The sequence below is a fragment of the Salarias fasciatus genome, chromosome 16 (assembly GCF_902148845.1).
Source record: "Salarias fasciatus chromosome 16, fSalaFa1.1, whole genome shotgun sequence".
Taxonomy (NCBI): Eukaryota; Metazoa; Chordata; class Actinopteri; order Blenniiformes; family Blenniidae; genus Salarias; species Salarias fasciatus.
The window spans coordinates 25,834,268-25,862,190 of record NC_043760.1 but is presented as its reverse complement, the minus strand read 5'-3'; the positions used below and the strand labels follow the sequence as shown (position 1 = coordinate 25,862,190).

Below are 27,923 nucleotides of genomic sequence, written 5' to 3'. Positions count from 1 at the left end.
CACAAGGCTAGATTTCCAGAACATACTCATAATCTTTTTATTCAGTCTAAGTTATTAAAATTCAATGATCTTGTGAAATATAACACATCAATTATTCTGTACAAAGCATTTAATAAAACATTGCCAAATAATATACAACATTTTTTCAAATTAAAAGAGACAGTCCATAATTTAAGGAGGGTATGGAAATTTTAAAATACCAGAAACAAAATCTACCCGTAAACATTTTTGTGTATCTGTATGTGGGGTTAAGTTGTGGAACAACCTGGACACTCAACACAAGCAATGCCAAAATGTTCATTGATTTAAACTCCAATATAAACGTACAGTTTGGTCACAGTATATAGAATGTGGGTCTTGAATTCACATCAGCATTACTGAGTGTTTAAGCTCTTTTTTTACCATTCCTGGTATAATGTTCATTACCATTGTTGGTATACAAGTGTGTACTGTATTCAAGTATATATATATATATATGTTATCTGTTACCAATGGTAACGTTACCTTGTTTCAAAGTTTTGGTTATGTAGATTCAAATCAATGAATAATTAATCTCTAAGAGTGTGTATGCAACTATGGAAGTGAGAATTTTTTTCAGATTATAATAAGGATAATTGGGGGTGGGATTAAATAATTTTTCTTCTGCCCACTCCCTTTCAGGCATAATGAAATCTTCTGTTATTTGGTTACTTGTTACATTGTTTGTTGCTCTTGTGAATTTGTTTCCTTTACTTGTGCATTATTGTGGACTAATTGCCTGAAATGAACAAATAAATACAAATACAAAAAATAAAAATGTTGAATCTTCTGCAAACTACATTCAATAATATAATGTGTTTCATTGAATTTCTTATTTATTTTCATTGGATGGAGATTTTTTATTATTATTACTTTCGTCAGATTCAAGTCTGACCACTGTGAATTTTTCTTTCAAAGAGTACCAACAATTTTATCCAGGTGTCGATGCCAACAATAATCTACAAACAGTAAAGAAGAATAAGACAGCTGACTTCTCAGTGGGATTTACAGCTGTTGTGATTTATTGTTTTGCAGTGAGGTATACAGTGGACGTTTGACTAGAACTCCAGATCTAATTGAATAGCTTAATCTTTGTTTTCAGAACTGGGTGTCCGCCCTGTAAGATGAAACAGTAGAGCATTTATTACCGAAACACTAACATGGCAATGAAACTTGTAGTGTGAATGTTGCTAAAATAAAGTGGCCTGAAATTTAAAAAGAATATATATTTCTAAATTAGAAACAAGATTTAGAAATATTGAATCTTTTGCAAACAGCATTGAATAATATAATCTATTGAATTGAATTTCTTTTTTATTTTCATTGAATGGAGAATTTCAATGTCTTTTAAAAGATCTGTTTCCTGCTGATTTACGAGTTTCCTCCACCCACACAATTTAAGCACAACTTGTAGCATTTATGTGTAAATGTTGCTGCTTGTTATTCAGATTCAGATTCAGATTCAGAAAACTTTATTGATCCCAAAGGGCAATTCGTTTGCAGCACATCTCGAGTCGTTTCACATGAAATACAACATGAGACAGTTCAGTTTAACCACAAGTGGAACTCAGGTTGAACAATATTAAAACAAGCAATACAATAACAATTTAGGAGCTGGAATTCAATAATTTGATTGCAGAAGGCACGAAGGAGTTTGAAAAACGATTAGTTTTCCTAGCTGGAGCAAAATACCGGCGTCCAGAAGGCATCAAGATAAACTCTGGAGTCCAGAGGATGAAGAGGCTGAGCCAAGATGCTGTGTGCTTTACTCAGCACCTGCTGCTCCCACAGAGAATGCAAGTCCCTCAGTTTAACACCTGTGATTTTAGAGCAGGTCTTGACAATGTTCTGCAGTTTGTTTTTGTCCCTCACAGACAAGGATTGAAACCAACAGATAAAAGAAAATGTGAGTAAACTCTCAATAAATGAGCAGTAAAAATTATTTAAAATAGTTTTGTTCACATTAAAAGAGTTCAACCTTCTTAACAAGTAGGTACGCTGCTGCCCACGTTTGACAATGTGCTCAGTGTTCATGTCAAATCTTAATTTGTCATCTATCACTATCTATAACATTTAAAGTGCTTTTGGCTTGGTGGTGAAGTGGATTGTTGGACTTGTTCATATGTCTTAAAGCTTAAGCTCCTTTGCATGGCGGCTGTTATATTTGTGTGTGAATGCAGTGAAAAGTGTCTCAGAAAACAGGAAAAACTCTGTGAAGTGCATTTACCATCTTTTTTGTTCTTGTTTTTCTTCTTAATATAATCTTGCACCTGTACAGGTAAAGTATCCAAACCTTCCATATCCTGTGAGATAGAAGACGCCAGCTCTGATGAATCTGGAAACCGGGCCTCACTGAAATGCTCTGCAGAATCCAGCCGTTCTGAGTCCTTAATGAAGTTTGAATGGAGCTGGCGTGGCAGCATGCAGCCCGGCCCAAATTTAACAATCCCTCTGGGGGATGAGAATGATGAGGAAGAGTACAGTTGTACTGTGAGCAACCCGATGTCCAGAGAGACGACGACTTTCTCTGCAAGGAGCTGCTACTCTGGTAAGACTTCACTCTGAAAACCACTCCTTATTCTCACTCCTTATGTAGTTTTATCATTCCAGAAAGTATATTTCCAGACAGCAATTTGCAGAGATATTTTGCAGAGATTAGTTACAGCAACACACGGTGACACTGACAGCTGGATTAAAAATCTTTTTGAATGTGGTGTATAAAAGGAAATTGAAAGTTCATCTCTGCTGTATAATCAGTAATTTTAATGAAATTAATGTCTCTTTTTCAAACAGTTTTTCTCAAATGTTGGTTTAATGCATGGAGATGTGTATGACTTTGATTTTTGTGTTTCTGTGCAGAGACGAGTTTAACTGGGATCATTGTCGGGTGTGTCGTTGCTGTCCTTCTGGTGGTTTTGCTGCTATTCCTGAAACGAAGACGACGTAAACCAGGTAAAACATGTCTCTCAGAGAAGCAGTTTTAAATATGATATTGTCCAGGAACTGAAGACAACTGACCGATAGATATAGTCAGAATTTGTTATTTAGTGATTTAGTTTCGCCATGATGACCAAACTGTGCTTTGACAACAATTATTATGTTCATAGGTTGTCAAAAGTTCATATTCAGCTTCAAAGATGTTTTAAATGGGAGAGGATGACAATTTATGGATTGATCTCAGAGGTGTTAATGATAACAAACTCAAAAGCATTTCTGATTTTGTGACAGACAGCCACATCAAACTTGTTTCAGAAACAGTTCCCACAAAGGGTTTGAACACTGAGTGTTTTCCGAACTTATAAATTAACATGTAAATTTTAAACATTTCAGACAATTATTAAAGGTGAAGGTCTGTCAATAAACTGATGAGATGAGTCAGTTGACTATCCCAACACTTTAGAGAGTAAAATAATTTCTGTGACTTGTTTAAGTTGAGATCTCTCCTTTCTGATACTGATGACAGATGATGATTTGTGTTTCAGAACAAAACAGAAGTGACCCTGAACAAAATCCTTTACTGAATACACAGCCCACCTCTCAGTCTCTTCCACAACCAGCAGGCTTTGCTGAAGAGAACGACGACACAGAGTCGGGTAAGAACTTTGCAAGTGGTAAAGTCTGAATCTTTTTTCTCAGTGTACTGAGTATTCTGTGAAGATATTATTTAAGATTTACTTCTTTTTGTAATGATTTTTTTCATTGACTGTAATATAAATTCAGGACAACCAGCTTTTGAAAAAAATCATAGATTCACTAAATATAATCATTTTTGTTGCACTGTGTGAAGCTTCTGTTTACTGTTTTGTGTCTTCTTGCAGTTGATGTGAAGAAAACGACACAAAATTTTCAAGAGATGATCGGTAATAATTATTTAATTTTAGACATTACCAGGTAATAAAGATAAATCAGTGTGTGTCATATGTACAGTATGTATGTGTGTGTCTGTCTATCTGTTTTTCTGTCTATCTAATATATCTATAACAGTATAAAATCCAATAATGTGTATCTTTTATCCTAAAGGCTCGTAGATTCTGCTTGTTCTCCTCAGACTGCAGTGAGTCTGAAAACTATCCACAGTGTTCGTCTTTTTCTACATTTTCTTACATCACAGCCTTAATTCAGAATGGATCTGATTCTTTTTTCCTCAAAATTTTACACATGTGATGACAAGATTAAGAAGTTTTCTTTCCAAATGTATTCGATAAGCAACAAAAATTAGGAAATCACAAGTACTAAAGTTTTCACAGCTTTGAGCTCAGGTGCCTCCAGTTTCCACAGATCATCCTTGAGAAGTTCCTCCAGCTTCACTGGAGTCCAGCTGTGGAGAATTCAGTCAGTTGGACTTGATTTGGAAAGACTCACAGCGTCTATAAACTGGTTGACAGTTACAAGCAGTTTTTATGCTGATATACATATATTTTTCCCACTTTCAGATGAGCATGAGAATTCCACTCCTGCTAAACCTCCTGGTCTTGCTAAAGTTTTGTCTCCATCGAAATTGAACTTTTCAGTCACATCTCAAGAGGGTGGCATCGATAAACAGAACAAAGAAAACAACTTGGATCAAGTCAGTGGAGAACTTCCACAAAACCCTGCTGGAGAGTCGAGCTTGGAGGACAAAAAACAGTCGGACGGTATTATTAAGCACACAGCCTCACCGAGTTCTGAACACAACAGAAAGAAAAAGCAGCACACAGTTCAGAGACAACAGACAGACACACTTCCTCAGTCCAGGAATCAGAGGTTGCAGTTAAAAAAAAGCATCACTTTATTAATTTCTGACTGGGAAATTGTGGTGTTTTCCTAACTTATAAATGAACACATAACTATTAATATCTCAGACAATTAGAAGGTCTGTCAATAAACTGATGAGATAAATCAATTGACTTTCCAAACAATTTGGACAATCAAACAATTTCTGTGACTTTTTTAGGTTGAGATCTCTCCTTTCTGGTACCGATGACAGATGATGATTTGTGTTTCAGAGGAAAACAGAAGTGACCCTGAGCAAAGAACTTTAAATGGTGGACTTTCCACCTCTCAGTCTCCTCTGCAATCCCCAGACTGTGCTCAAGAGGATGACGACACAGAGCCAGGTGAGAACGTCACAAGTGGTCAAGTCTGCTGAACCTTTTTTGTAAGTGCACCGTGTTCCGTGAAAGAATTCTTTATGATTTATCTCTTTTGTAATACTTTTTTTTTTTTTTAGCAGAATGTGAAATAATTTTAAAACAAACAGCATTTGGAAAAACAAACTGCAGATTCACTAAATATAATTTATATTTTTTATCATTCTGTGTACAAAACTTTTTCTGTTGTGTCACTTTTTACAGATAATGTGAAGAAAACAGTAGAAAATTTTGAAAGGACAAAAGATAATAATAATTTTTTTTTGCATGAAACAATCGACATCACAAGATAAAGATAAATCCTCTGTCCACCAATCTGACCATAATTAATCGTGATTAATTGTATAATTTATGAACATGTAATCAACGCACAAAATTTACAGTTTACTGCACAAAATGATTTATTCTGTCTTTTAACTTTGGTACTGCATGCATTTTCATTGTTTATAGTGTCATATTGAAAAACACTGAGAGATGTGGGATTTGAACCATCCAATGTTTGAAAGATGTGATGCTGCAGGGAAGGCCGGTCTATTTAAGCCCAATTTTTTAAGCCCAGTTTTTTTCCTTCCATGAAGTAATAAAACAGTTGATATCACCAGATAATTAAGTTAAATCTGCAATGTTTCAACGTGTGTGTGTGTGTGTGTGTGTGTGTGTGTGTGTGTGTGTGTGTGTGTGTGTGCGCGTGTCACATTACTCACATATCTGATCTATTTGTGATTAAATCTGTACTTTGTGAACTTGTAATCAACATAACTAAACACCAATTCAATGCACAGAAACGGTTTATTCTGAATCTTTAAATTAAAGTCGAGCATGAGTTTTAATTGTAGACAGTTAAACATGGAAAATAACTCACAAGTGTGGAATTTGCTCAGAGAAAGGCCAGCCTATCTGTCTGTTATGACCAAAAACAATAATTCAATTAAATTATTGAATTATCTGGAGAGAAACAAAAGTGCAACACTAACACATTCATCTTATATCATAAAAATCACCGTATTCCACTGAGATGTTAATATTTGAACCTTCAACAACATTCCAATCTGCTGAGACACAGATCAATATTCCTCCTTTCCATTCATCCAGCTGCTGAGACACATCAGTCTGTCCACACTGTTGAGCAGAGCTGCTCTCTTTTTCTGAATGATGAGGAAACACAGTGGAAACAGTCCAGTGGTGGAGCCGCTGACTCTGATATTTACACTGTACAGAGTAATGGACTTTCATCCATATCAACTCTGGATTCTGGTCTGAAGCGGTCCAGAGGGGATTCTGCCTCATCCTCTGTGTCTGAAGGAGACATCCTGTGATCCTTGAGAAGTTTCTCCAGCTTCACTGGAGTCCAGCTGTGGAGAATTCAGCTGGTTGAACTTGATTTGGAAAGACTCACAGCGTCTCTATAAGGTCCCTCTGCTGACAGTGCAGCCAGAGCACGAAGCAGTCATGAAGACAAAGGAGTTCTTAGGTTTTTATTTTTTATACATTTCTCAATATTTTGAGAAAATGTCTTTCATGTTGTCATTATGGGGTTTTGTGTGGAGAATTTTGAAGATGTAAAATGATCCATTTAAGAATAAGGTTGTGAACAGTGAAGACTTCAGAGATGCTCTGTGTCCCTTCTCCTCGTCTCAAAGTCTTCATTTACCTTCAGAGTTTGTTATTCACTGATATTTTTATCATTAAATTACTAACCATTCTCAAAAACAACAAAAGAAAAAATGGTAACACTTCACTTTAAGCACCCGGTAGAACACATGAAAAGTTGTTATAAACACTCCTACATGATCACAATGCTTTACAACTCACTATACAGCATAGGATTAGGGTTAGAGTTAGGTTCTGGCATTGTGATCATCTATGAATGTTTATAGCTACACGTGTTATAATGGCATTATAATGCTTTATAAATGTACTTATAATGTGTTATACAGGGGGGCTTCAAATAAAGTGTTACCGAAAAAATATGTCTAAATATGCACCTTTAATCTAAATAGTCCTGTTAAGTTTGTGACATTGGGTGTAAGGGAACGGGGGAAGAGCGGGAAGAGTGAAGCTCAGAGTTGCGCAGACCGTCATGAAGAGTTATTTCTGCTAACCAGTTATAAGAAGCTGAGAGTGATAAGCAATGTTTATGCTAATATGCTTCTATTTTTCCCACCACTGTTTCAGATAAAGGCATCAATTCTCCTTATGGTAAACCACCTCATGCTCCCACACCACCGTCTCCACCTGCACCGGACTCTTCAAACATAGCTGATGAGGGTGGCATTGATAAACACAAGGAAGACAACAACTCGGATCAAATCACTGGAAAACTTCCACAAAACCCTGCTGGAGAGTCGAGCTTGGAGGAAGGAAAACAGCAGACGGAGGTTCTCCAAGGGTCAAAACCTGAAATCCCTCATATAGGTATTGATATCCCAAATGGTGCAGATACAGCAGCTGCTAATCAGGCAGAAAAGGACAACACTGTGTCTAACAGTCAGTCAACCAGCGACAACGAGGCAAGTGACACAAAAGAGAAACCTGCTGGTCAACAAGAGGACCAGGTCCCTGTAAATCCAACACCTGGAGACGCCAAAGACTCAGAGATGAGTCTGGCTGCTGATGGAGTCGGAGAATCTTCAACAGAGACGCAAACTTCAGGACAGATAGAAAATGAACCCGACCCAGAGAACAGCAAACAAGAAGAGACAAAAAATACTAAAGACGATCAAGAAGAAAATCAGCAGCCTGAGAGTCAACGAAGCTCAAGACAAGGAAGCCATGACTCTTTAAAATCAGCTGGTATCTCTACTGATGAAACTGACAAACAAGACAAAGTCAGTTCCAGGCGCAGCAGTCAGTCTGAGAAAAACTCCAAAGAGACTGGAGGAGATGAAGGTGAAAGACAAGATGAACAAAGAGACGCTGATGCCAGTGAACATGTTGATAGTGCAAACTCAGGTCAGAACGCAGACCGGCACGAAAAGAGTTATTTCTGCTAACCAGTTATAAGAAGCTTCCAGTTAGAAGCAATGTTTAAGCTCATATGATTCCTTTTTTCCCACCGCTGTTTCAGATAAAGTGATCGATTCTCCTCCTCCAGACAGTGGAGAACCTTCTCAAAACCCTGCTGGAGAGTCAAGCTTGGAGGAGAAAATCCAGTCAGACGGTATTATGAAGCACACAGCCTCCCTGAGTCCTGAACACAAACAGAAAGAAAAAGCAGCACACAGTTCAGAGCCAACAGTCAGACAGACACACTTCCTTAGGGAACGGGAATCAGAGGTTGCAGATCGTCAAGAAAACACCTCTCAGCAGAGCGGCGTTCCCAAAGGGTGAAAACATGAAAACTCACTCCCTCATGAGCTTACTCACTCTCTAAATGTTGCAGACACAGCAGCTGTTGATCAGGCAGAAAAGGACAATACTGTGTATCAGTCAGTCAAAGACAGAGGTGGAAAGAGTAAATTGTTCTCAATTATAAGGTAGAAGAACTGCTGTTAGAAAAATACTTAAGAGGACAAAGTACTCTAAATTACTTTTTAACCAGTGGATGTTTTATTGTCTTCAATAGCAGATATTTGATTCAATTCCCCTGATAAAATATCTACATTCAAAGAACATTTCTCAGACAAACACAATTTAGAAAAAGTTACACTGAGACAATTTGTATTATAACCAAATGTAGATGTAAAACAGGATTTTATTTTGTTAAAAGAATTTCAAACATTTTTGAATCTGCATAGAACAGCTTCAACTTCTCCCAATACGCTGAGAACAACAGACATATTCTGAAGCTTTTGTTCAGTTTCAGCAGGAGCTGGTTTCTCAGTTAACAGACTATCCAGCTCCGTTTGGCTGTGAGGGCGAGACCAGCACAGCTAAAACCTGGTTCAGAGGAGTGTTCAGCTTGAGAGAGCTTCTTCCTGAACACAAACTTAAATGAGTTAATTCTGAAAAAGGATTCTTTATTATGAAGGACAGAGCATCAATAACTGACAGGCTATCAGGAGAGCCATGACTGAAATATCATCGTTAATACATGGCTTCAAACATCGTGAGAAACAGACTTCATTTAGTAACCAGGACTGCAGTGATGTGACTATTAAGAGGTCAGGGTGTAAACACATGGCACACACATGAGAACAATGAGTTCACTCCACAAGACTCAGAAGAAACAGGTTCTCAGTTCAATATTTTGAGGAAATTAAGAAAACTGACCGATAAAGTTTGTTATTGGCAGATTTACATTTGGAATGATGACAAAGACTGTGATTTGACAAGGTTATGTTCAGAGGTTGTGAAAAGTTCATCTTCAGCTCCAAAGGTGAGCTATTAGGTGAGCCATGACTGAAATATAATCACATAACTATAATCACATATAAACACGTAACGACTAAATTTCTCAGACAATTATTGAAGGTGAAGGTCTGTCAATAAACTTCTGAGATAAATAAATTGGCTATCCAAACACTTTGGACAATAAAACACTTTCTGTGACTTTTTTAAGCTGAGATCTCTCCTTTCTGGTTCCGATGACAGATGATGATTTGTGTTTCAGGAGGAAAGACAAGTGACCCTGAGCACAAAAGTAATGCCAGCACAGAGCCAGGTAAGAACATTACAAGTGGTAAACTCTGCTGAATGTTTTTCTCGGTGTACTGAGTATTCTGTGACAGTGTTGTTTATGGTTTACCTCTCTCGTAATGCTTATTATATGGGGATATTATTGTTGCAAAACTATTTATCAGAGTGTGTTTAGAGTTGTCTGTCTGCATCTCAACCTGTGAGAGAGAAAGTGAGAGTTGTCAATTTGTAAAAGAATTTGTTAATGGGAACCACAATCTTCAAAAGCTGTCTGTATTTCGGCTTTCAAATGTGTAAAAATTCTGCTGCTCTGCATTTAAATTTGTTCATGTAATAAAAGTTATCAATGCGCACCAAGATATTCAGGTTGAAAAATGTTCATATTCAGCTTCAAGTTCTGACAATACAGAAAATTCACTAGTTAGGAGTCCAGCAGTTTCACTATTGGCTGTTTTTTTAACACGTGTCTTTTGCTACACTTCTACCATGAAACAGACGAGTATCTGTACAGAGAGCTTCTTGGTGCCCTGAGCTCAGGCTGACAGGCTCACTCAGGCTGACTGCGTCATGCTTATGGTGCACGCCTTCTGCAGCCATCAGGTGGCGCTATGGTCAGAATCTTTGAGCAAACATGACATTTTGGTGCAGGAAGGAATCCTGACCACACTCAGGGAGTCCATATTAATATTCTGCAGTTTGTATAAATCGTGAGGTGAAGCTGAGCCTTCTAGCAATATATTATCACAGGTGTGGGTTACGTATGGGTCGTTGTGCAGTGATATCATGTTTTTTCAAGACATATTTATAACCAGAATATATTTTAAAACATTATGTAAATGATAAACAAAAGTGTGATGAGATGCTACATAACTGGAAAACCTTGTTTTTTAGGCCCTGGGAAAGAAGGTGCAGCATCAAGCAGCGGTGCAGAGGGGACAGGTAGGACTGATCACAGGATCGATCATGTTATTGTTTTGACTATAATGAAGATCAGTGTTGGGAAAGTAAAATATCACTTGCACAGGCCAGTGTTGTGCAACCATTGACTTTCAAGTAATATATTACTGATGAAGAGTACAGTGCAGACCTGCTCCATGTGAAACATGGCCTGGAGATACTTGATGGTTCAGCTCTCCATTAATGGAACTGACCAAACTGATTAGAAGGCTCTATAAAAGGGGAGATTTGTGCTGAGAATTTGGAGCATTATGTGATTTAGTGTCAGAAGCAGAGCAAGAGCCAGTGGTGATGGAGGGTTGATCCTGTCAGTAGGAAGGAACAGCTGAGCTGTCAGAACAGTGTGAGAACAAGCCAGCATTGTTTCCAATAATACCACTTCCTATACTGGAACCGTAGGAGTGAGCAGTGATATGTTTACAATTAATTAAAGTAAGAGAGTAAATACACAAAGTCCTCTATTGAAGATGGAATAGGATGATAGTTGTGTCATTTGTGTTCCCCTCATTCTCTCTCAGTATAATCTGCTCACTGATGTCTCCCATGTGACTGGACTGGCCTACAGGTTACTGTTACCACTGTCCATCACACCAGTATCCTGGGAGAAAAGTTTCTAAACAGTAAAATTCATTAAAAACAGACTCAGGAGCATTTTGACCCAGAAGAAACTTGAGGAATTTATGTTCATGTTCACTGAGAAAGAAATCCTTTGTCTTTGGACGATGATATTGTCACAAACAAAGTGTCAGAGACCAGAACACTGCTCAGGAGGTTATTGATGTTTTAGGGTTGATCATTCTTCTGTGAAAAACAGATGATAGTGTTATAAGAGAGTACTTTTTTTCACCAAATTTCAATTTTGTGTTTAATGGTTTTATTTCATTTTTAAGGTTTGGATATTTGATCACATTCATTTGAAATATCGATTCTGAAATTATTACAAAAAGGATGTGTATCATAATATGTTGGTGCACTTGTGTTGAAATAAATTTCCATTGTGAAGCAACCCTCACTTGCAATAAATTTGAAATGTTTTAGAAAAATACACTGCATGACAAGGCTTTACAGAACATTGTTATTGTAAGTTTCACATGTAAGAATATAATGACGTGAGTTCAATAAGTATGGATCTAAAGAGGGCCGGTCTGAGGTATGAAACTCCAGGGCTGGAAATTAGAGCCACTCCAGCCCTGTTCCTGAGTCCAGCTTTTCATCCCAGACTTGGTTTCGTTCATTGACCCCTCAATGTGGTGAAGTTGCCCTGAACCATTTGCAGAAAAACAGCCCCAAAACATGATGTTTCCACCTCCATGCTCGACTGTGAGTCTGGTGTTCTTGGGATCATACTGGTATTTATTCATCCTCCAAACACAGCGGGTCAAGTTAAAGCTAGGGTTGGCAATTTGAATGAGATACATTTTTCTAAATACTGGTTAAAATGATCTTTATGACCCGATGGGAAAATATTCATAGTGTGTTTTTAAAGTAGTTTGGAAAATATCCACTCTCTACAGCAGGAGTAAAACGGGAAAAACAGCAACCAATCGTCTTGACGGGACACCTTTTTTTAAACCAATCAAATCCCTTCGCCATTCGACCTGCCCCCTGCGCGAACATGTACGCGTGCACTGACCCTGGTTCAGAGCGCGCATAGAAGGACGGAGCATCGTTGCAGAATAGCGGAGACGAATGTTTGGGGGTTTACTTACTGTTGAGTGCGCCATTACTTGGTGTAGTGCAAATAAAGAAAAACGAAGAAACGAAGCGCTGAGGACAGGTTACGCCAGGAACGCGGAAGCGCCGCGCGCGCCGCGAACGTCTCCGCTCCCAACGGGAGCTCCTCCAATGGGGTGGAAGCTGGGCGGAGCTAGCTTGGCGGAGCCTTGGGGAGATGCTACGTGCTAACGCTAGCTTTCCAAGATCGCCAACCCTAGCTTTAATGTCAAATCAGTCAAATTTGGTTTAGATCACAGCACTTTCTCCCAGACCTTCTCTGAGTTATTTAGAGATTGGAGGCTCTGATTTGACGGCGCAACTTAGCGATGATCAGCGGCGGAGGCAGCGCATTCCTATTTTCGACAGGCGCAGAAGAGGGTTTCTGATCGGTCTGCTGCACTTGCGCCGCCACGCCCGAGATGGGCGTGGCGGCGCACCAGGGGGAGGGCTCGACAGAATCAGCTGGCGCAGTGAGAGTTTCGTGCAGAAGGTGTGAGCAGGCTGGGGAGGAGGATCTGATGATAATTTGTCTGAGAAAACCTCAGAGGCAGGGTTTCAGCTTGTCAGTGTCATGAAAGATACACAAAATCACTCATGAACCACATAATTGTTTTTATTATCTTCTTTAGCACTAGAACATCCAAGACGATCTGACAGACCATTTGGGTTTTTAGAATTCATATAAATCTGTTAAAAATAATTCCCCTGTCCTCTAATTCTTTGACTTTTCCTAAATATGTGTCTTATATGTTTTTCTGAAGCAAATAAGGTCCTAACAATGACACAAATAATATTACAAAGCATTTATACCTCCAAAGGCCAACAGCGGTCTGTGAGACGTATTATTTATTTGTTTATTATTATTATTATTATTATTATTATTATTATTATTATTATTATTAAACTGATTAAAAAGATGCACTTCACGGGGCTTTTTTTTTATTCTGTGATTGATTTGTTTTGGTTCATGCGCGCATCTGAACAGGGGGCTAGCTCTGACAGCAGACAATCAGACAGATGACCAAAAATATCAAGCAAATCCCAAAAGAAAGATAGTAAAAACAAGCATAAATAAGAGATATAAGGTAGAAGAAGCTTTAGCAATGATACAGGAGGTCAGTGAGGGGGAATCGGATGGCGGAGACGTGTCGGACATCAGCGATCTTGACTGGAGTGAAGAGGAGGAATGTTCTGAATCAGAGTCAGAACAGTCGCGGGCCAAACAGCGAAACAAATATAATGCTGCTGCCCCAAAAATTCCCGACCGACCTCCAGCTGCTGTACAGTCCAGCGTAGAACCTGCAGTGGCGCATGGAAGCGCTCACGCGTCACCTCCAGGTAGAGAATTACTGTAGGCTACTGTCAGTTTACAACTAAATAATAATAACATAAAATGGTGTAAAATTATTATTATTATTATTATTTTTTAAACTAATGTAATAAATCTGAGCACAACAGTGAACACGGTATTGACAGCAGGGGCACTGCAGCGTCTCCAGAGGTGCCAATTACAGATTCAGGTAAAATATTATATCCTCCATTAAAGTACAGCAAACCATGTATTTTTCGTTTCCAAAAATTAATTTTAGAACGAACATATTTTCTGAATAAATACCTTTGTCCTGTTGAGCCTGCAGTCCCAGAATAAAATGAGCAGGGTGAGGACGGGTCGGTGTGGGAAGGTGTCCGTCCTGGTGCGCAGCCGGGGAGACTTATTTTACTAATTTTAATATGTTCCTGATTATTATTGACGGTTAATAATACAACTATTTTGTGTGTGTTGGTGTGTGTGTGCGTGTGTATCAGGGAAACGAGTGCGCGGAGTGTGAGTGAGAGGTACGCTGCGCAAATGAGCACTGTAAAAAGTTCAATACATTTTAAAACCTGATTTGTGGCATTAATAAAGCAGATATGAGGCAGAAGTTTTGCTGATCCTCTTGATTTAATATTTTGTTTCTTTACCTTAATTTCTAATGCATTAGATTACAGAAAAGCAACCTGTTGGTGTGCTCCTGCGCAAAAACACTGCATATGACAGCCTGGCTGACCATAGCGACCTTTGGAGGGGGGTAAGAATGCTGGCAACACGTGAAGCAGAGCGGAGGACGGAGCAGATAGCAGATGTCGCCACCATTCTCTCATAAATGATTATCCTTCGTCTGGGATGGCCGGAATGCCATGTGTGTGATAGGAATTATAGGGAATCATTTCAGAGGACATAGATCTGATGACAACTGAACCAGCAGTCCTAAGTAGACTCACCCAGCTCTGCTGTGCAGCTGCGCTGAGTGATTGGCTCGCAGACACCTGTAATTCTTTGTGCTTTCCCAAATGTATCTTTAAGAGTTATGATGCACACAAATAAAAACAGATTTCCCCTTTCCCTACAAAGTCTGTATGTAGCCGCTAAATGCAGGGTGTCTGCATTTTTATTTCATTTGTCTGGCTCCCCAAGCTCTACAAGAGATTATTTATTTCAAAATGCAGTCATATACATTGTTGCTCCACTATGGTTTAGTATTGAGGCCAGGAAATAAAATGTATTTCATCATGTTAATATAGCAGTGTCCTTTGCTGCAGTGCATTTGAAAAAAAGGAGAGGTGTTCATTTGATTGGTCAAATTGCGCTCAGCTGGGTTAAACCCACTTTCTCTCCTCTCTCTTGCGCCACCTGCGCAGGTGGGCGGGATGGGGGCGTGACTGCGCCTGGTTCACGAAATTAGGACAATTTTCTGGTCATGCCCCGTTGACTTTATCCGCCGACGGCGCACTTTGCGCTCCGCTGACAGCGGGCGGATTCGGCGGAGTCTACCAAGTTAGGGCCCTTGGTGTTTTCCTAACTTGTGAATTAACACATAACTCTTAATTTCTCAGACATTTATTGAAGGTGAAGGTCTGTCATGAAACTTATGAGATAAATCAACTGACTGTCCAAACACTTTGGACAATGACACAATTTCTGTGACTTTTTTAAGTTGAGATCTCTCCTTTCTGGTCGATGATGATTTGTGTTTCAGAAGAAAACAAATGTGACCCTGATAAAGGAAAAATTAACAAAGAGTCAGGTCAGAACTTTACAAGTGGTAAATTCTGCTGAATCTTTTTTCTCAGTGTACTTTCTGTGAAAGTATTATTATGATTTACCTCTCTTGTAATGCTTTTTTTGGGGGGCATTATTGTTGCAAAACTATTTGGCAGTGCATATTTAGAGTTCTCTGTCTGTTTCTCAGTCTGTCTGTCCAGTATGAGAGTTGTCAATATGTAAAAGAATTTGTCAATCTTTAAAAGTTGTCTGTCCGTAATTGGGCTTTCAAATGTGTAAAAATTCTGCTGCCCTGCATTTAAATTTGTGTATGTGTAAGAAGAGTTGTCAATGGGCTCAAAGATATTCAAGTTGAAAAATGTTATTATTTGGCTTGAATTTCTGAAAATACAGACAACTCACCAGCTCGGAGTCCAGCAGTTTCACAATTGGCTGTTTTTTTGACACTCTACCATCAAACAGATGAGTATCTGTACAGAGAGGGTATTGTTGCCCTGAGCTCAGGCTGACAGGCTCACTCAGGCTGACTGCGTCATGCTTATGGTGCACGCCTCCTGTAGCCATCAGGTGGCGCTATGGTCAGAATCTTTGAGCATACATGACATTTTGTTGCAGGAAGGAATCCTGACCACACTCAGGGAGTACATATTAATATTCTGCAGTTTGTATAAATCGTGAGGTGAAGCTGAGCCTTCTAGCAATATATTATCACAGGTGTGTGTGTTATGTATGGGTCGCTGAGCAGTAGTATCATGTTTATTCATGACATATTTATAACCAGAATATATTTTAAAACATTATGTTAATGATAAACAGTGCTGTGATGAGATGCTAAATAACTGGAAAACCTTGTTTTTTAGGCCCTGGGAAAGAAGGTGCAGCATCAAGCAGCGGTCCAGATGGGGCAGGTAGGACATCGCAGGATCGATCATATTATTGTTTTGAATATGATGAAGATCAGTGTTGGGAAAGTAAATTCTGCTTGCACAGGCCGGTGTTGTGCAACCTTTGACTTTCAAGTAATATATTACTGATGAAGAGTACGGTGCAGACCTGCTCCATGTGAAACATGGCCTGGAGATACTTGATGTTCAGCTCTACATTAATGGAACTGACCAGACTGATTAGAAGGCTCTATGAAAAGGGGAGATTTGTGCTGAGAATTTGGAGCATTATGTGATTTAGTGTCAGAAGCAGAGCAGGAGCCAGTGGTGATGGAGGGGTTGATCCTGTCAGTAGGAAGGAACAGCTGAGCTGTCAGAACAGTGTGAGAACACGCCAGCATTATTACCTCCGCCAGGAGGTTATGTAATCATGTCGGTTTGTTGGTTGGTTTGTTAGCAAGATCCCGGAAAAAATAATGGACGGATTGCAATGAAACTTTGTGGAAAGGGCTCACTTAGAATTGATTACATTTTGGTTATGATCCGGATCACTGTCTGGATCCAGGAATTTTTTAAAGGATTCTTTATCATTGAGAGATAGGGAGTCTTTCACATGGTCGGGCAGGCCCGCCGACAGGGGGCGACAAACGCCTAGTTCACACAGGACGCGCCGCCTCCGACGCGGAAGTGGGAAGCGCCGCGCACCGACTGTCAGATCGGCGCCCCTGTTAACCTATCTGACGGTTACAGGAGGCGCGGGGGACCGCCGCGTGCGTAGCAGCTCGCGCCGTGGACCGCAGCCGCTCTGCTGCTCTCTATTTTCTCCGCGAGCCTCGCGCGCCGTGCACTGCCAGTTGTAAAGCTGGACAGAGCAGATCGCACCACACAGGAGGTCGGGAACGGAAAACACGACAGAATCCGGTAAATTTTCAAATTAAAATGAAGTAAAATAACATAATTTATGTTGCTTTTCGGTTTTCCTTTTCAGATGAACACACACACACACACACACACACACACACACACACACACACACACACACACACACACACACACACACACACACACACAGGGAGAGAGGGCGACAGAGAGAGGCACCGCACGCTGCAGCGCTCTGCTCCGATCACACCCCCATCACAATGTTGTGTGATTATATATGGTGTTCTTATGGTTGTTGGTGACTGATTTGAGCTGTGGCGGAGGTCTGCGCTCTCTGAGTGCCAATTTCTAGTTTCCAATAATACCACTTTCTATTCTCGAACTGTAGGAGTGAGCAGTGATATGTTTTTTAATTGTTAAAAGTAAGAGAGTAAATACACAAAGTTCTCTATTGAAGATGGAATAGGATGATAGTTGTGTCATTTGTGTTCCCCTCATTCTCTCTCACTATAATCTGCTCACTGATGTCTCCCATGTGACTGGACTGGCCTACAGGTTACTGTTACCACTGTCCATCACACCAGGAGCTAAATATAATTCACTAAATGTTCACTAAATATAATTAATATTTCTCATAATTATGTGTACTAAACTTTTTCTGTTGTTTCACTTTTTATAGCCAATGTGAAAAAAACAAAAAATTTTGAAAGGACAAAAGATAATAATACATTTTCTTTTTTGCATGAAACAATCGACATCACAAGATAACAAAGATAAATCCTCTATACACAAATCTGACCATAATGAATCGTGATTAATTGTATAACTTGTGAACATGTAATCAACCCACAAAATTTACAGTTTACTGCACAAAATGATTTATTCTGTCTTTTAACTTTGGTACTGCATGCATTTTCATTGTTTATAGTGTCATATTGAAAAACACTGAGAGATGTGGGATTTGAACCATCCAATGTTTGAACGATGTGATGCTGCAGGGAAGGCCGGTCTATTTAAGCCCAATTTTTTAAGCCCAGTTTTTTTCCTTCCATGAAGTAATAAAACAGTTGATATCACCAGATAATTAAGTTAAATCTGCAATGTTTCAACGTGTGTGTGTGTGTGTGTGTGTGTGTGTGTGTGTGCGTGTGTGTCACATTACTCGCATATCTGATCTCTTTGTGCACTGAAAAAAATAACTTTTAAGATTTACTTAAAAAAATCCTCGTAACAATTTGCACTAGCACTTTTTAAGTAAATTTTACTGCTTCAAAATCAAGTATAGCTTACCTCCCAGAAACAAGTAATATATACATACCATTACAAGTAACAGTTATGAAAACATCAAGTAAATGTTACTTCATTATCATAAAGTTAGAAGTAAAATTTATTTTAAATAATCAAGTAAAGTGAATTAATTTTTTTCAGTCACCAACATAAAATTAACACAACACATCTGGATTTAATGTTATGAAATAATTAAGTAGTTTTTATTTGTTGAACAATTCATTACTCATTTGTATTAAGTTGATTTACTCACTACAATTATGTAAATGCTAATTTTCTTTTGATAAACATCAAATTTGAATTTCTCTGCATTTAATATATCACAAATAAAAAAAAAATAGTTCAAATACAGTTTATGAACACTAAACAGCAATTCTTCCTCCAATTCTTTCTGTAATCACGAATTTGCAGTTGTGCTATTCAAACATTGCAACATTTCAGCCAGCACACTTTATTAGTAGACTTCGGAGAATGCAAATTAAAACATTTAGGTATTAAAACATCAACAGCTTAAAAGGCAGCTATTGAAACAAATACATTGTTAACTTTACCTTTAGCATAAATGTGTGAACATGAATGACAGGAAAAGACCCGGTGCCTTAGTCTACACAAAATGGGAAACATTTCTAATCACACAACTTCCCACAGTTAGTCATCCAGGGCACAGTTGAACTCCGAGGTGAGGCGCCAATTCTTAACGGCATATGCAGAACATCACTCACCATTTTACAGTTTCACAAATACTTACAAAGTTTCTTTTTTTTTTTTTTTTTGTTACAAGTCAATATCTCAGCAGTGAAGGTCCATATACAGACAAGCTGCTGTACTGCTGAATATAAACAGAAGGTTCAAAGGAGGTGACATGCTTGCTGTGATGACAGCATCTAAGACAGCAACTTCAACTTTAAAGCTTATACTTTTGGGGCCAACTTGATCCCATCCAGCTCCCGGAAAAGTTTCAGAAACACCTCAAAAGTATAGCGCAGTGCTGGCGGATATGCAAGGTTGAGGCATAAATCAGACCAATAAGCAGTGCACAAGCTTTAGAAATAGTCCCGCATCCTGGTAACATCTCCTTGCCTTCAAGAACGATGGACACATCTACAGGATCCTCTCCATCAGCTCCATGGACGACCAGGAATTTGAGGATGTGCTGAGTGGCATCACTGCGGCTATCCACCTGCATAAAATATACGAAAGGCATAAGTCAAAAAAACTGATCAGGGAAAAATGCACACCTATGCTAAAAATCATTTAAGGAAAAATTCGGTTTAAACAGCTTTCACGTTGTTTATAGAATGAAGTACAACAATATACTCACCCCAAATGCTTTTCTGATCCGAACAGAGTTTCGGGAGAAATTTAGATTCAAAATCGAGCGGCGGACATCCGTATAGGTCTATCAGACGGGGCATCGGTAACGCTGTTCCTAAAACAACTTTAATCGTCCAAAAACTCATTAGTTTCCCAATATTTCATCATGGTCCGCTCAGCCTCTCCTCCACGACAGCCCAGTGTCCAGATCAATGTTGTTGTTGTTTTGTTGACCTCTGAACTGAAAGCTTTGTTTATGGCTGCCGCGCCATGCGCAGTACAGCTCTGGCCAGCCGTTCTTCTCTTTGCCTCTGTGTTCGCCTTTCGATGAGCTCTTCACCTGTATACTCTGGCTCCAAACTGTAAGGACACCCTTCATATTCAAAGTTCTCGTCCACAACATCTTCATCCGATCGATATTCGTCCATTTTACACTAAACTGGAAGAAAAAAGTTGTTGTGTAGCTTCCGGTAGCCCCTGAAACAATGAGCCGTACTGCACATGCGCACAGCAGCCGTAAACAAAGCTTTCAGTTCAGGTCAACAAAACAACAAAAACATTGATCTGGACACCGGGCTGTCGTGGAGGAGAGGTGTGAGCGGACCATGATGAAATATTGGGAAACTAATGAGTTTTTGGACGATTAAAGCCGTTCTAGGAGCGGCGTTACCGATGCCCGGTCTGCTAGCTGTATATGGATGCCCACCACTCGATTTTGGATCTAAATTCAGATTCGGATTCTAAAATCAGAAAAGCATTTGGGGTAAGTATATTGTTCTACTTCATCCTATAAACAACGCGAAAGCTGTTTAAACCGTACTTTTCCTGTAATATATACACCCGTGGGGCAAATTACATGTAATGTTAATGATAAATATAAGTGTATCACTGTTCACACATGGATGCAACAGCATGGAAGGCTATAAACTTTACAAGCAAAATTACCACAAACAAAACTAATGAAAGCAGAAAGGGCACATCAGAGTGTGCAGGCAGGTAACATGCTGCAGTGTCCAACCGTGCTGTCATCAGCCTGGGAGAAGTGATACTTTGCAGTGTGCTTGAATACCTGAACTATGAAATGGCGATGTGATTTAGACTAGCAAAATTCTGACTAGGGTACTACCCTACAAACCTGATGTAATTTGTCCAGGAATGGCCTCAGTTTGGTTCCCACAGCACCTCCCTTGGTCTTCATCAGAGTAGTAAGTTTTGGTGTGTCGTGGTCGAGTTTGTACATGAAGGTCTGCTCCAAGGAAATTGTAGTGATTCTCCTGAATTCCTCCTTGATCTGAAATGACAAAAGATTATAACATCAAAAACTGGGCTAAATACTGTGATGCAGAATGAAGGGAGGGTGTCTTCAGTGTAGGGCATTTCAAAGCATGCAGATATTAATGGTGGATTAAGCAAGCGGGTATTAAAATTTTGGGGTTTACATATTTACCTACCTCAGCTTCACAAAACAAAGTAGGCCATCTCTCTCTGAAGTCAGTAGCAGCTGGACTGTCCATCACAACCTCAAGCCTTCAACAAGAGAATCATCTGAGTTACTGTTCCACTGCATTTAGCTCTGTTTCATATTAGCTCCATTAATTAACCAAGCTCAAGTTAAAAGCAAACGTCACTAAATAGAGTGAAACAGCTAACATTAGCAGAGCTGTCCTGCACTAGTAGCACATTACATACACTGAAATATTACTCACTTCGCTTACTCTACTGATTTACCAAGCATAACTCACAATTTAGCTTCACTAAAGTGAAACAGCTAACCTTAGCGTAGCTCTCCTTCACAGATAGCACTAGGTGTGGATGCCATTGTGTTAAATTTGGTCACATTAGCCAACAAGATTAAAACTAAAATCAATGCACGCAAGAAACTATCTCACGGATCAACATGTTATCACAAACTTTAAGCAAAAAGGCAATAACTTACGTTTCACCGGAGCTCACACTTCGCAGCTGAGCAGCACATGTGACAGACCGACCTGTACCCGGTGGAGCTTGAACCGTTAATCATCGCGGGCTCTTCTGTCAAACTGCGCATGTGTGGATTCAAACAGAAACTACACTTTCTAATTAAAAGTTACTAACTATTTCTAAGTTTATGCGGAGTGAGCATAAAACATGTAAATACTATGAAGAATTCCACAATACAACTTACTCTTCCTTCACAGTTCATTAAATACATGAATTAAATATAAGGTTTTACTGAAGAAATTTATGTTGTCTCTGAATCAAAATATTACAGTGTAAAAATTAACTAATTAATTAAATATATTTTACTATAGCAAAAAGTCAGTTTTTTCAGTGTGATTAAATCTGTACTTTGTAAACTTGTAATCAACATAACTAAACACCAATTCAATGCAAAGAAACAGTTTATTCTGAATCTTCAAACTAAAGTGGAGCATGAGTTTTAATTGCAGACAGTTAAACATGGAAAATAACTCACAAGTGTGGAATTTGCTCAGAGAAAGGCCAGCCTATCTGTCTGTTATGACCAAAAACAATAATTGTTTCATTATCTGGAGAGAAACAAAAGTGCAACACCAAGGCATTCTTCTTATATGCCTTGTTAATATTTGAACCTTCAACAACATTCCAATCTGCTGAGACACATATCAATATTCCTCCTTTCCATTCATCCAGCTGCTGAGACACATCAGTCTGTCCACACTGTTGAGCAGAGCTGCTCTCTTTTTCTGAATGATGAGGAAACACAGTGGAAACAGTCCAGTGGTGGAGCCGCTGACTCTGATATTTACACTGTACAGAGTAATGGACTTTCATCCATATCAACTCTGGATTGTGGTCTGAAGCGGTCCAGAGGGGATTCTGCCTCATCCTCTGTGTCTGAAGGAGACATCCTGTGATCCTTGAGAAGTTTCTCCAGCTTCACTGGAGTCCAGCTGTGGAGAATTCAGCTGGTTGGACTTGATTTGGAAAGACTCACAGCGTCTCTATAAGGTCCCTCTGCTGACAGTGCAGCCAGAGCACGAAGCAGTCATGAAGACAAAGGAGTTCTTAGGTTTTTATTTTTTAGAAGTTTGTCACTATTTTGAGAAAATGTCTTTCATGTTGTCATTATGGGGTTTTGTGTGGAGAATTTTGAAGATGTAAAATGATCCATTTTTGTGAACTGTGAAGACTTCAGAGATGCTCTGTGTCCCTTCTCCTCATCTCAAGGTCTTCATTTACCTTCAGAGTTTGTTATTCACTGTAATTTTTATAATTAAATTACTAACCATTCTCAAAAACAACAAAAGAAAAAATGGTAACACTTCACTTTAAGCACCCGGTATAACACATGAAAAGTTGTTATAAACACTCCTACATGATCACAATGCTTTACAACTCACTATACAGCACTATACATCATAGGATTAGGATTAGGGCTAGGGTTAGGTTCTGGCATTGTGATCATCTATGAATGTTTATAACTACAGCTACACGTGTTATAATGGCATTATAATGCTTTATAAATGTACTTATAATGTGTTATACAGGGGGGCTTCAAATAAAGTGTTACTGAAAAAATATGTCTAAATATGCACCTTTAATCTAAATAGTCCTGTTAAGTTTGTGACATTAGGTGTAAGGGAACGGGGGAAGAGTGAAGCTCAGAGCAGCACAGACTGTCATGAAGAGTTATTTCTTCTAACCAGTTATAAGAAGATCAGAGTGATAAGCAATGTTTATGCTGATATGCTTCTATTTTTCCCACCACTGTTTCAGATAAAGGCATCAATTCTCCTGGTAAACCACCTCATACTCCCACACCACCGTCTCCACCTGCACCGGACCCTTCAAACACACCTGATGAGGGTGGCATCGATAAACACAAGGAAGACAACAACTCGGATCAAATCACTGGAAAACCTCCACAAAACCCTGCTGGAGAGTCGAGCTTGGAGGAAGGAAAACAGCAGACGGAGGTTCTCCAAGGGTCAAAACCTGAAGTCCCTCATATAGGTGTTGATATCCCAAATGGTGCAGATACAGCAGCTGCTAATCAGGCAGAAAAGAACAACACTGTGTCTGACAGTCACTCAACCAGTGACAACGAGGCAAGTGACACAAAAGAGGAACCTGCTGGTCAACAAGAGGACCAGGTCCCTGTAAATCCAACACCTGGAGACGCCAAAGACTCAGAGATGAGTCTGGCTGCTGATGGAGTCGGAGACTCTCCAACAGAGACGCAAACTTCAGGACAGATAGAAAATGAACCCGACCCAGAGAACAGCAAACAAGAAGAGACAAAAAATACTAAAGACAATCAAGAAGAAAATCAGCAGCCTGAGAGTCAACGAAGCTCAAGACAAGGAAGCCATGACTCTTTAAAATCAGCTGGTATCTCTACTGATGAAACTGACAAACAAGACAAAGTCAGTTCCAGGCGCAGCAGTCAGTCTGAGAATAACTCCAAAGAGACTGGAGGAGATGAAGGTGAAAGACAAGATGAACAAAGAGACGCTGATGCCAGTGAACATGTTGATAGTGCAAACTCAGGTCAGAACGCAGACCGGCATGAAGAGTTATTTCTGCTAACCAGTTATAAGAAGCTTCCAGTTAGAAGCAATGTTTAAGCTAATATGATTCCTTTTCTCACCCCACAGTTTCAGATAAAGCGATCGATTCTCCTCCTCCAGCCACTAGAGAACCTTCTCAAAACCCTGCTGGAGAGTCAAGCTTGGAGGACAAAAACCAGTCAGACGGTATTATGAAGCACACAGCCTCCCCGAGTCCTGAACACAAACAGAGAGAAAAAGCAGCACACAGTTCAGAGCCAACAGTCAGACAGACACACTTCCTTAGTAAACGGGAATCAGAGGTTTCAGATCATCAAGAAAACACCTCTCAGCAGAGCGCCGTTCCCAAAGGGTGAAAACATGAAAACTCACTCCCTCATGAGCTTACTCACTCTCTAAATGTTGCAGATGCAGCAGCTGTTGATCAGGCAGAAAAGGACAATACTGTGTATCAGTCAGTCAAAGACAGAGGTGGAAAGAGTAAATTGTTCTCAATTATAAGGCAGAAGAACTGCTGTTAGAAAAATACTTAAGAGGACAAAGTACTCTAAATTACTTTTTAACCAATGGATGTTTTATTGGGTCTCTAATAGCAGATATTTGATTCAATTCACTTGAAAAAATATCTACATTCAAAGCACATTTCTCAGACAAACAATGTTTAGAAAAAGTTACACTGAGACAATTTGTATTATAACCAAATGTAGATGTAAAACAGGATTTTATTTTGTTAAAAGAATGACAAATGTTTTTGAATCTGCATAGAACAGTTTCACCTTCTCCCAATACACTGAGAACAGCAGCCATATTCAGAACCTTTTGTTCAGTTTCAGCAGGAGCTGGTTTCTCAGTTAACTATGACGGTTTAGTCATAAACCACGGACCACGCTCCGTCGTTTCAAGATGCTTTCTGATGGCTGCAGTTGCAAGTTGGAAACAAACCTTTATTTCAATTGTAATTTCAATGAATATTCCTGAACTCAAACCTAATTAATTCTGAAAAAGGATTCTTGATTATGAAGGACAGACCATCAACAACTGACAGGCTATCAGGAGAGTCACGACTGAAATATAATCATTAATACATTGCTTCAAACATTGTGAGACACAAACTTCAATTGGTAACCAGGACTGCAGTGATGTGACTATTATGAGGTCAGGGTGTAAATACGTGGCACACACATGAGAACAATGGGTTCACTGACTCCACAAGAGTCAGAGAAACAGGTTCTCAGTTCAATATTTTGAGGAAATTAAGAAAATTGACCTACACATAGTTAAAGTTTGTTCTTGGCAGATTTAGTTTTGGAATGATGACAAAGACTGATTTGGCAACGTTATGTTCAGAGGTTGTCAAACATTCATCTTCAGCTCCAAAGGTGAGCTATTAGGTGAGCCATGACTGAAATATAATCACATAACTATAATCACATATAAACACATAACTATTAAATATCTTAGACAATTATTGAAGATGAAGGTCTGTCAAACTGATAAGTCAATTGACTATCCAAAAACTTTGGACAATAAAACCATTACTATGACTTTTTTAAGTTGAGATCTCTCCTTTCTGATACCGATGATAGATGATGATTTGTGTTTCAGAAAAAAACAGAAGTGACAGTGCGCAAAATCCTTCAGTGAAGAAGCAGCCGACCTCTAAGTCTCCTTCTGAATCACCAGACAGTGCTCAACAGAAAGACAACACCGAGTCAGGTAAGAACTTTACAAGTGGTAAAGTCTGCTGAACCTTTTTTCTCAGTGTACAGAAAAGTACAAAGTGTTATTTGTGATTGACCTCTCTTGTAATGCTTTTTATATGGAGGTATTATTGTTGCAAACTATTTGCTGTTTGGCAGTGCATATTTAGAGTTGTCTGTCTGTTTCTCAATCTGTCTGTCCAATGTGAGAGTTGTCAATGTGTAAAAGAATTTGTCAATCTTTAAAAGTTGTCTGTCTGTAATGAGGCTTTCAAATATGAACAAATTCTGCTGCTCTGCATTTAAATTTGTGTATGTGTTTGTGTATAAGAGTTGTCAATGGGCACAAAGATATTCAAGTTGAAAAATGTTCATGTTCAGCTTGAAGTTGTGAAAATACAGACAACTCACCAGTTAGGAGTCCAGCAGTTTCACTATTGGCTGTTTTTTTTAACACGTGGCTTTTGCTATCCTTCTACCATGAAACAGATGAGTATCTGTAAAGAGAGGTTCTTGGTGCCCTGAGCTCAGGCTGACAGGCTCACTCAGGCTGACTGCGTCATGCTTATGGTGCACGCCTTCTGCAGCCATCAGGTGGCACTATGGTCAGAATCTTTGAGCATACATGACATTTTGGTGCAGGAAGGAATCCTGACCACACTCAGGGAGTCCATATTAATATTCTGCAGTTTGTATAAATCGTGAGGTGAAGCTGAGCCTTCTAGCAATATATTATCACAGGTGTGTGTTATGTATGGGTCGCTGTGCAGTGATATCATGTTTTTTCAAGACATATTTATAACCAGAATATATTTTAAAACATTATGTTAATGATAAACCACAGTGTGATGAGATGCTACGTAACTGGAAAACCTTGTTTTTCAGACCCTGGGAAACCAGATCCAGCATCAAGCAACGGTCCAGATGGGGCAGGTAGGACTGATCACTGGATCGATCATGTTATTGTTTTGATTATAATGAAGATCAGTGTTGGGAAAGTAAAATATCACTTGCACTGGCCAGTGTTGTGCAACCATTGACTTTCAAGTAATATATTACTGATGAAGAGTACGGTGCAGACCTGCTCCATGTGAAACATGGCCTGGAGATACTTGATGTTCAGCTTTGGGGTGTCCTCAGATAGTCGACGATTCGACGATTCGTTCGAAGGGGCCTGATTCGACTACGAATCACGCAGTCGAAGCATCGAAAAAATGTGATTATTAAACGAGGACCATTCCATTCCAGCTGTATGGGGGTGCTGAATGACTGATTTTACATAGTATTGCTTGTTTTTTTTCCCCAAATAAACATGATATAAAGCCTATTTGATATACATGTTAGCCTATCAAATACACTGCGGAAAAATTTACTTAACTTGTAGTTTTATTCAATATTCTATCTATTTAGTGTTTGTGAATCAACCACCATGGTGAGTGGCACAATCCGATTTTGCGCAGAGCTCCGTCACAGAACAGCATCTCGGTGGTGATTTGGCTTAACTTTAAAAGTCTTACAATGTCGGAAAAAAACAGAACTTCAGACCAAGTCAAAGATGATCCAAAAAAAGTCAAATGCAAGTTGTGTCCTTTCATATCACTTCACAACAACATGGCTTTCCACATTAAACGGGTAAGTAGCCAGATAATTGGGCTATTAAAAGACGGTTCTGTTACTCAATTCTCATTTTTAATGCTGACTTTTATTTCGTTTAATTGTAATATTTTAGGTTATTATTATAATATTATTTTTATTTATCTAAAAGGCTAATTCTATTTAATTTAGTGTTTGTTTTTGCATGGATGTTGCGCTGCGAAACGGACCGACACAGTGCAATTAAGCCTTTCATTTAATTTGAGCAGATAATGTGAGAAACTGTTTAGCCA

At 39.1% G+C, this 27,923-nt stretch overlaps 1 protein-coding gene across 1 annotated transcript in view; it reads left to right on the top strand.

The window, feature by feature from the left end:
• Nucleotides 1–27,923, top strand: part of LOC115403021 (uncharacterized protein DDB_G0284459-like) — a 58,009-nt gene that overhangs the window by 15,357 nt on the left and 14,729 nt on the right. Inside the window, exons 3-17 of the mRNA XM_030111770.1 lie at nucleotides 2,297–2,566; nucleotides 2,878–2,970; nucleotides 3,501–3,611; nucleotides 3,837–3,878; nucleotides 4,452–4,652; nucleotides 5,004–5,114; nucleotides 7,323–8,099; nucleotides 8,215–8,307; nucleotides 9,700–9,750; nucleotides 10,617–10,664; nucleotides 16,302–16,349; nucleotides 23,544–24,317; nucleotides 24,425–24,523; nucleotides 25,943–26,053; nucleotides 26,923–26,970. Coding sequence (XP_029967630.1) covers nucleotides 2,297–2,566; nucleotides 2,878–2,970; nucleotides 3,501–3,611; nucleotides 3,837–3,878; nucleotides 4,452–4,652; nucleotides 5,004–5,114; nucleotides 7,323–8,099; nucleotides 8,215–8,307; nucleotides 9,700–9,750; nucleotides 10,617–10,664; nucleotides 16,302–16,349; nucleotides 23,544–24,317; nucleotides 24,425–24,523; nucleotides 25,943–26,053; nucleotides 26,923–26,970 — 2,877 coding nt within the window. The remainder of the gene's footprint in view (nucleotides 1–2,296; nucleotides 2,567–2,877; nucleotides 2,971–3,500; nucleotides 3,612–3,836; nucleotides 3,879–4,451; nucleotides 4,653–5,003; nucleotides 5,115–7,322; nucleotides 8,100–8,214; nucleotides 8,308–9,699; nucleotides 9,751–10,616; nucleotides 10,665–16,301; nucleotides 16,350–23,543; nucleotides 24,318–24,424; nucleotides 24,524–25,942; nucleotides 26,054–26,922; nucleotides 26,971–27,923) is intronic.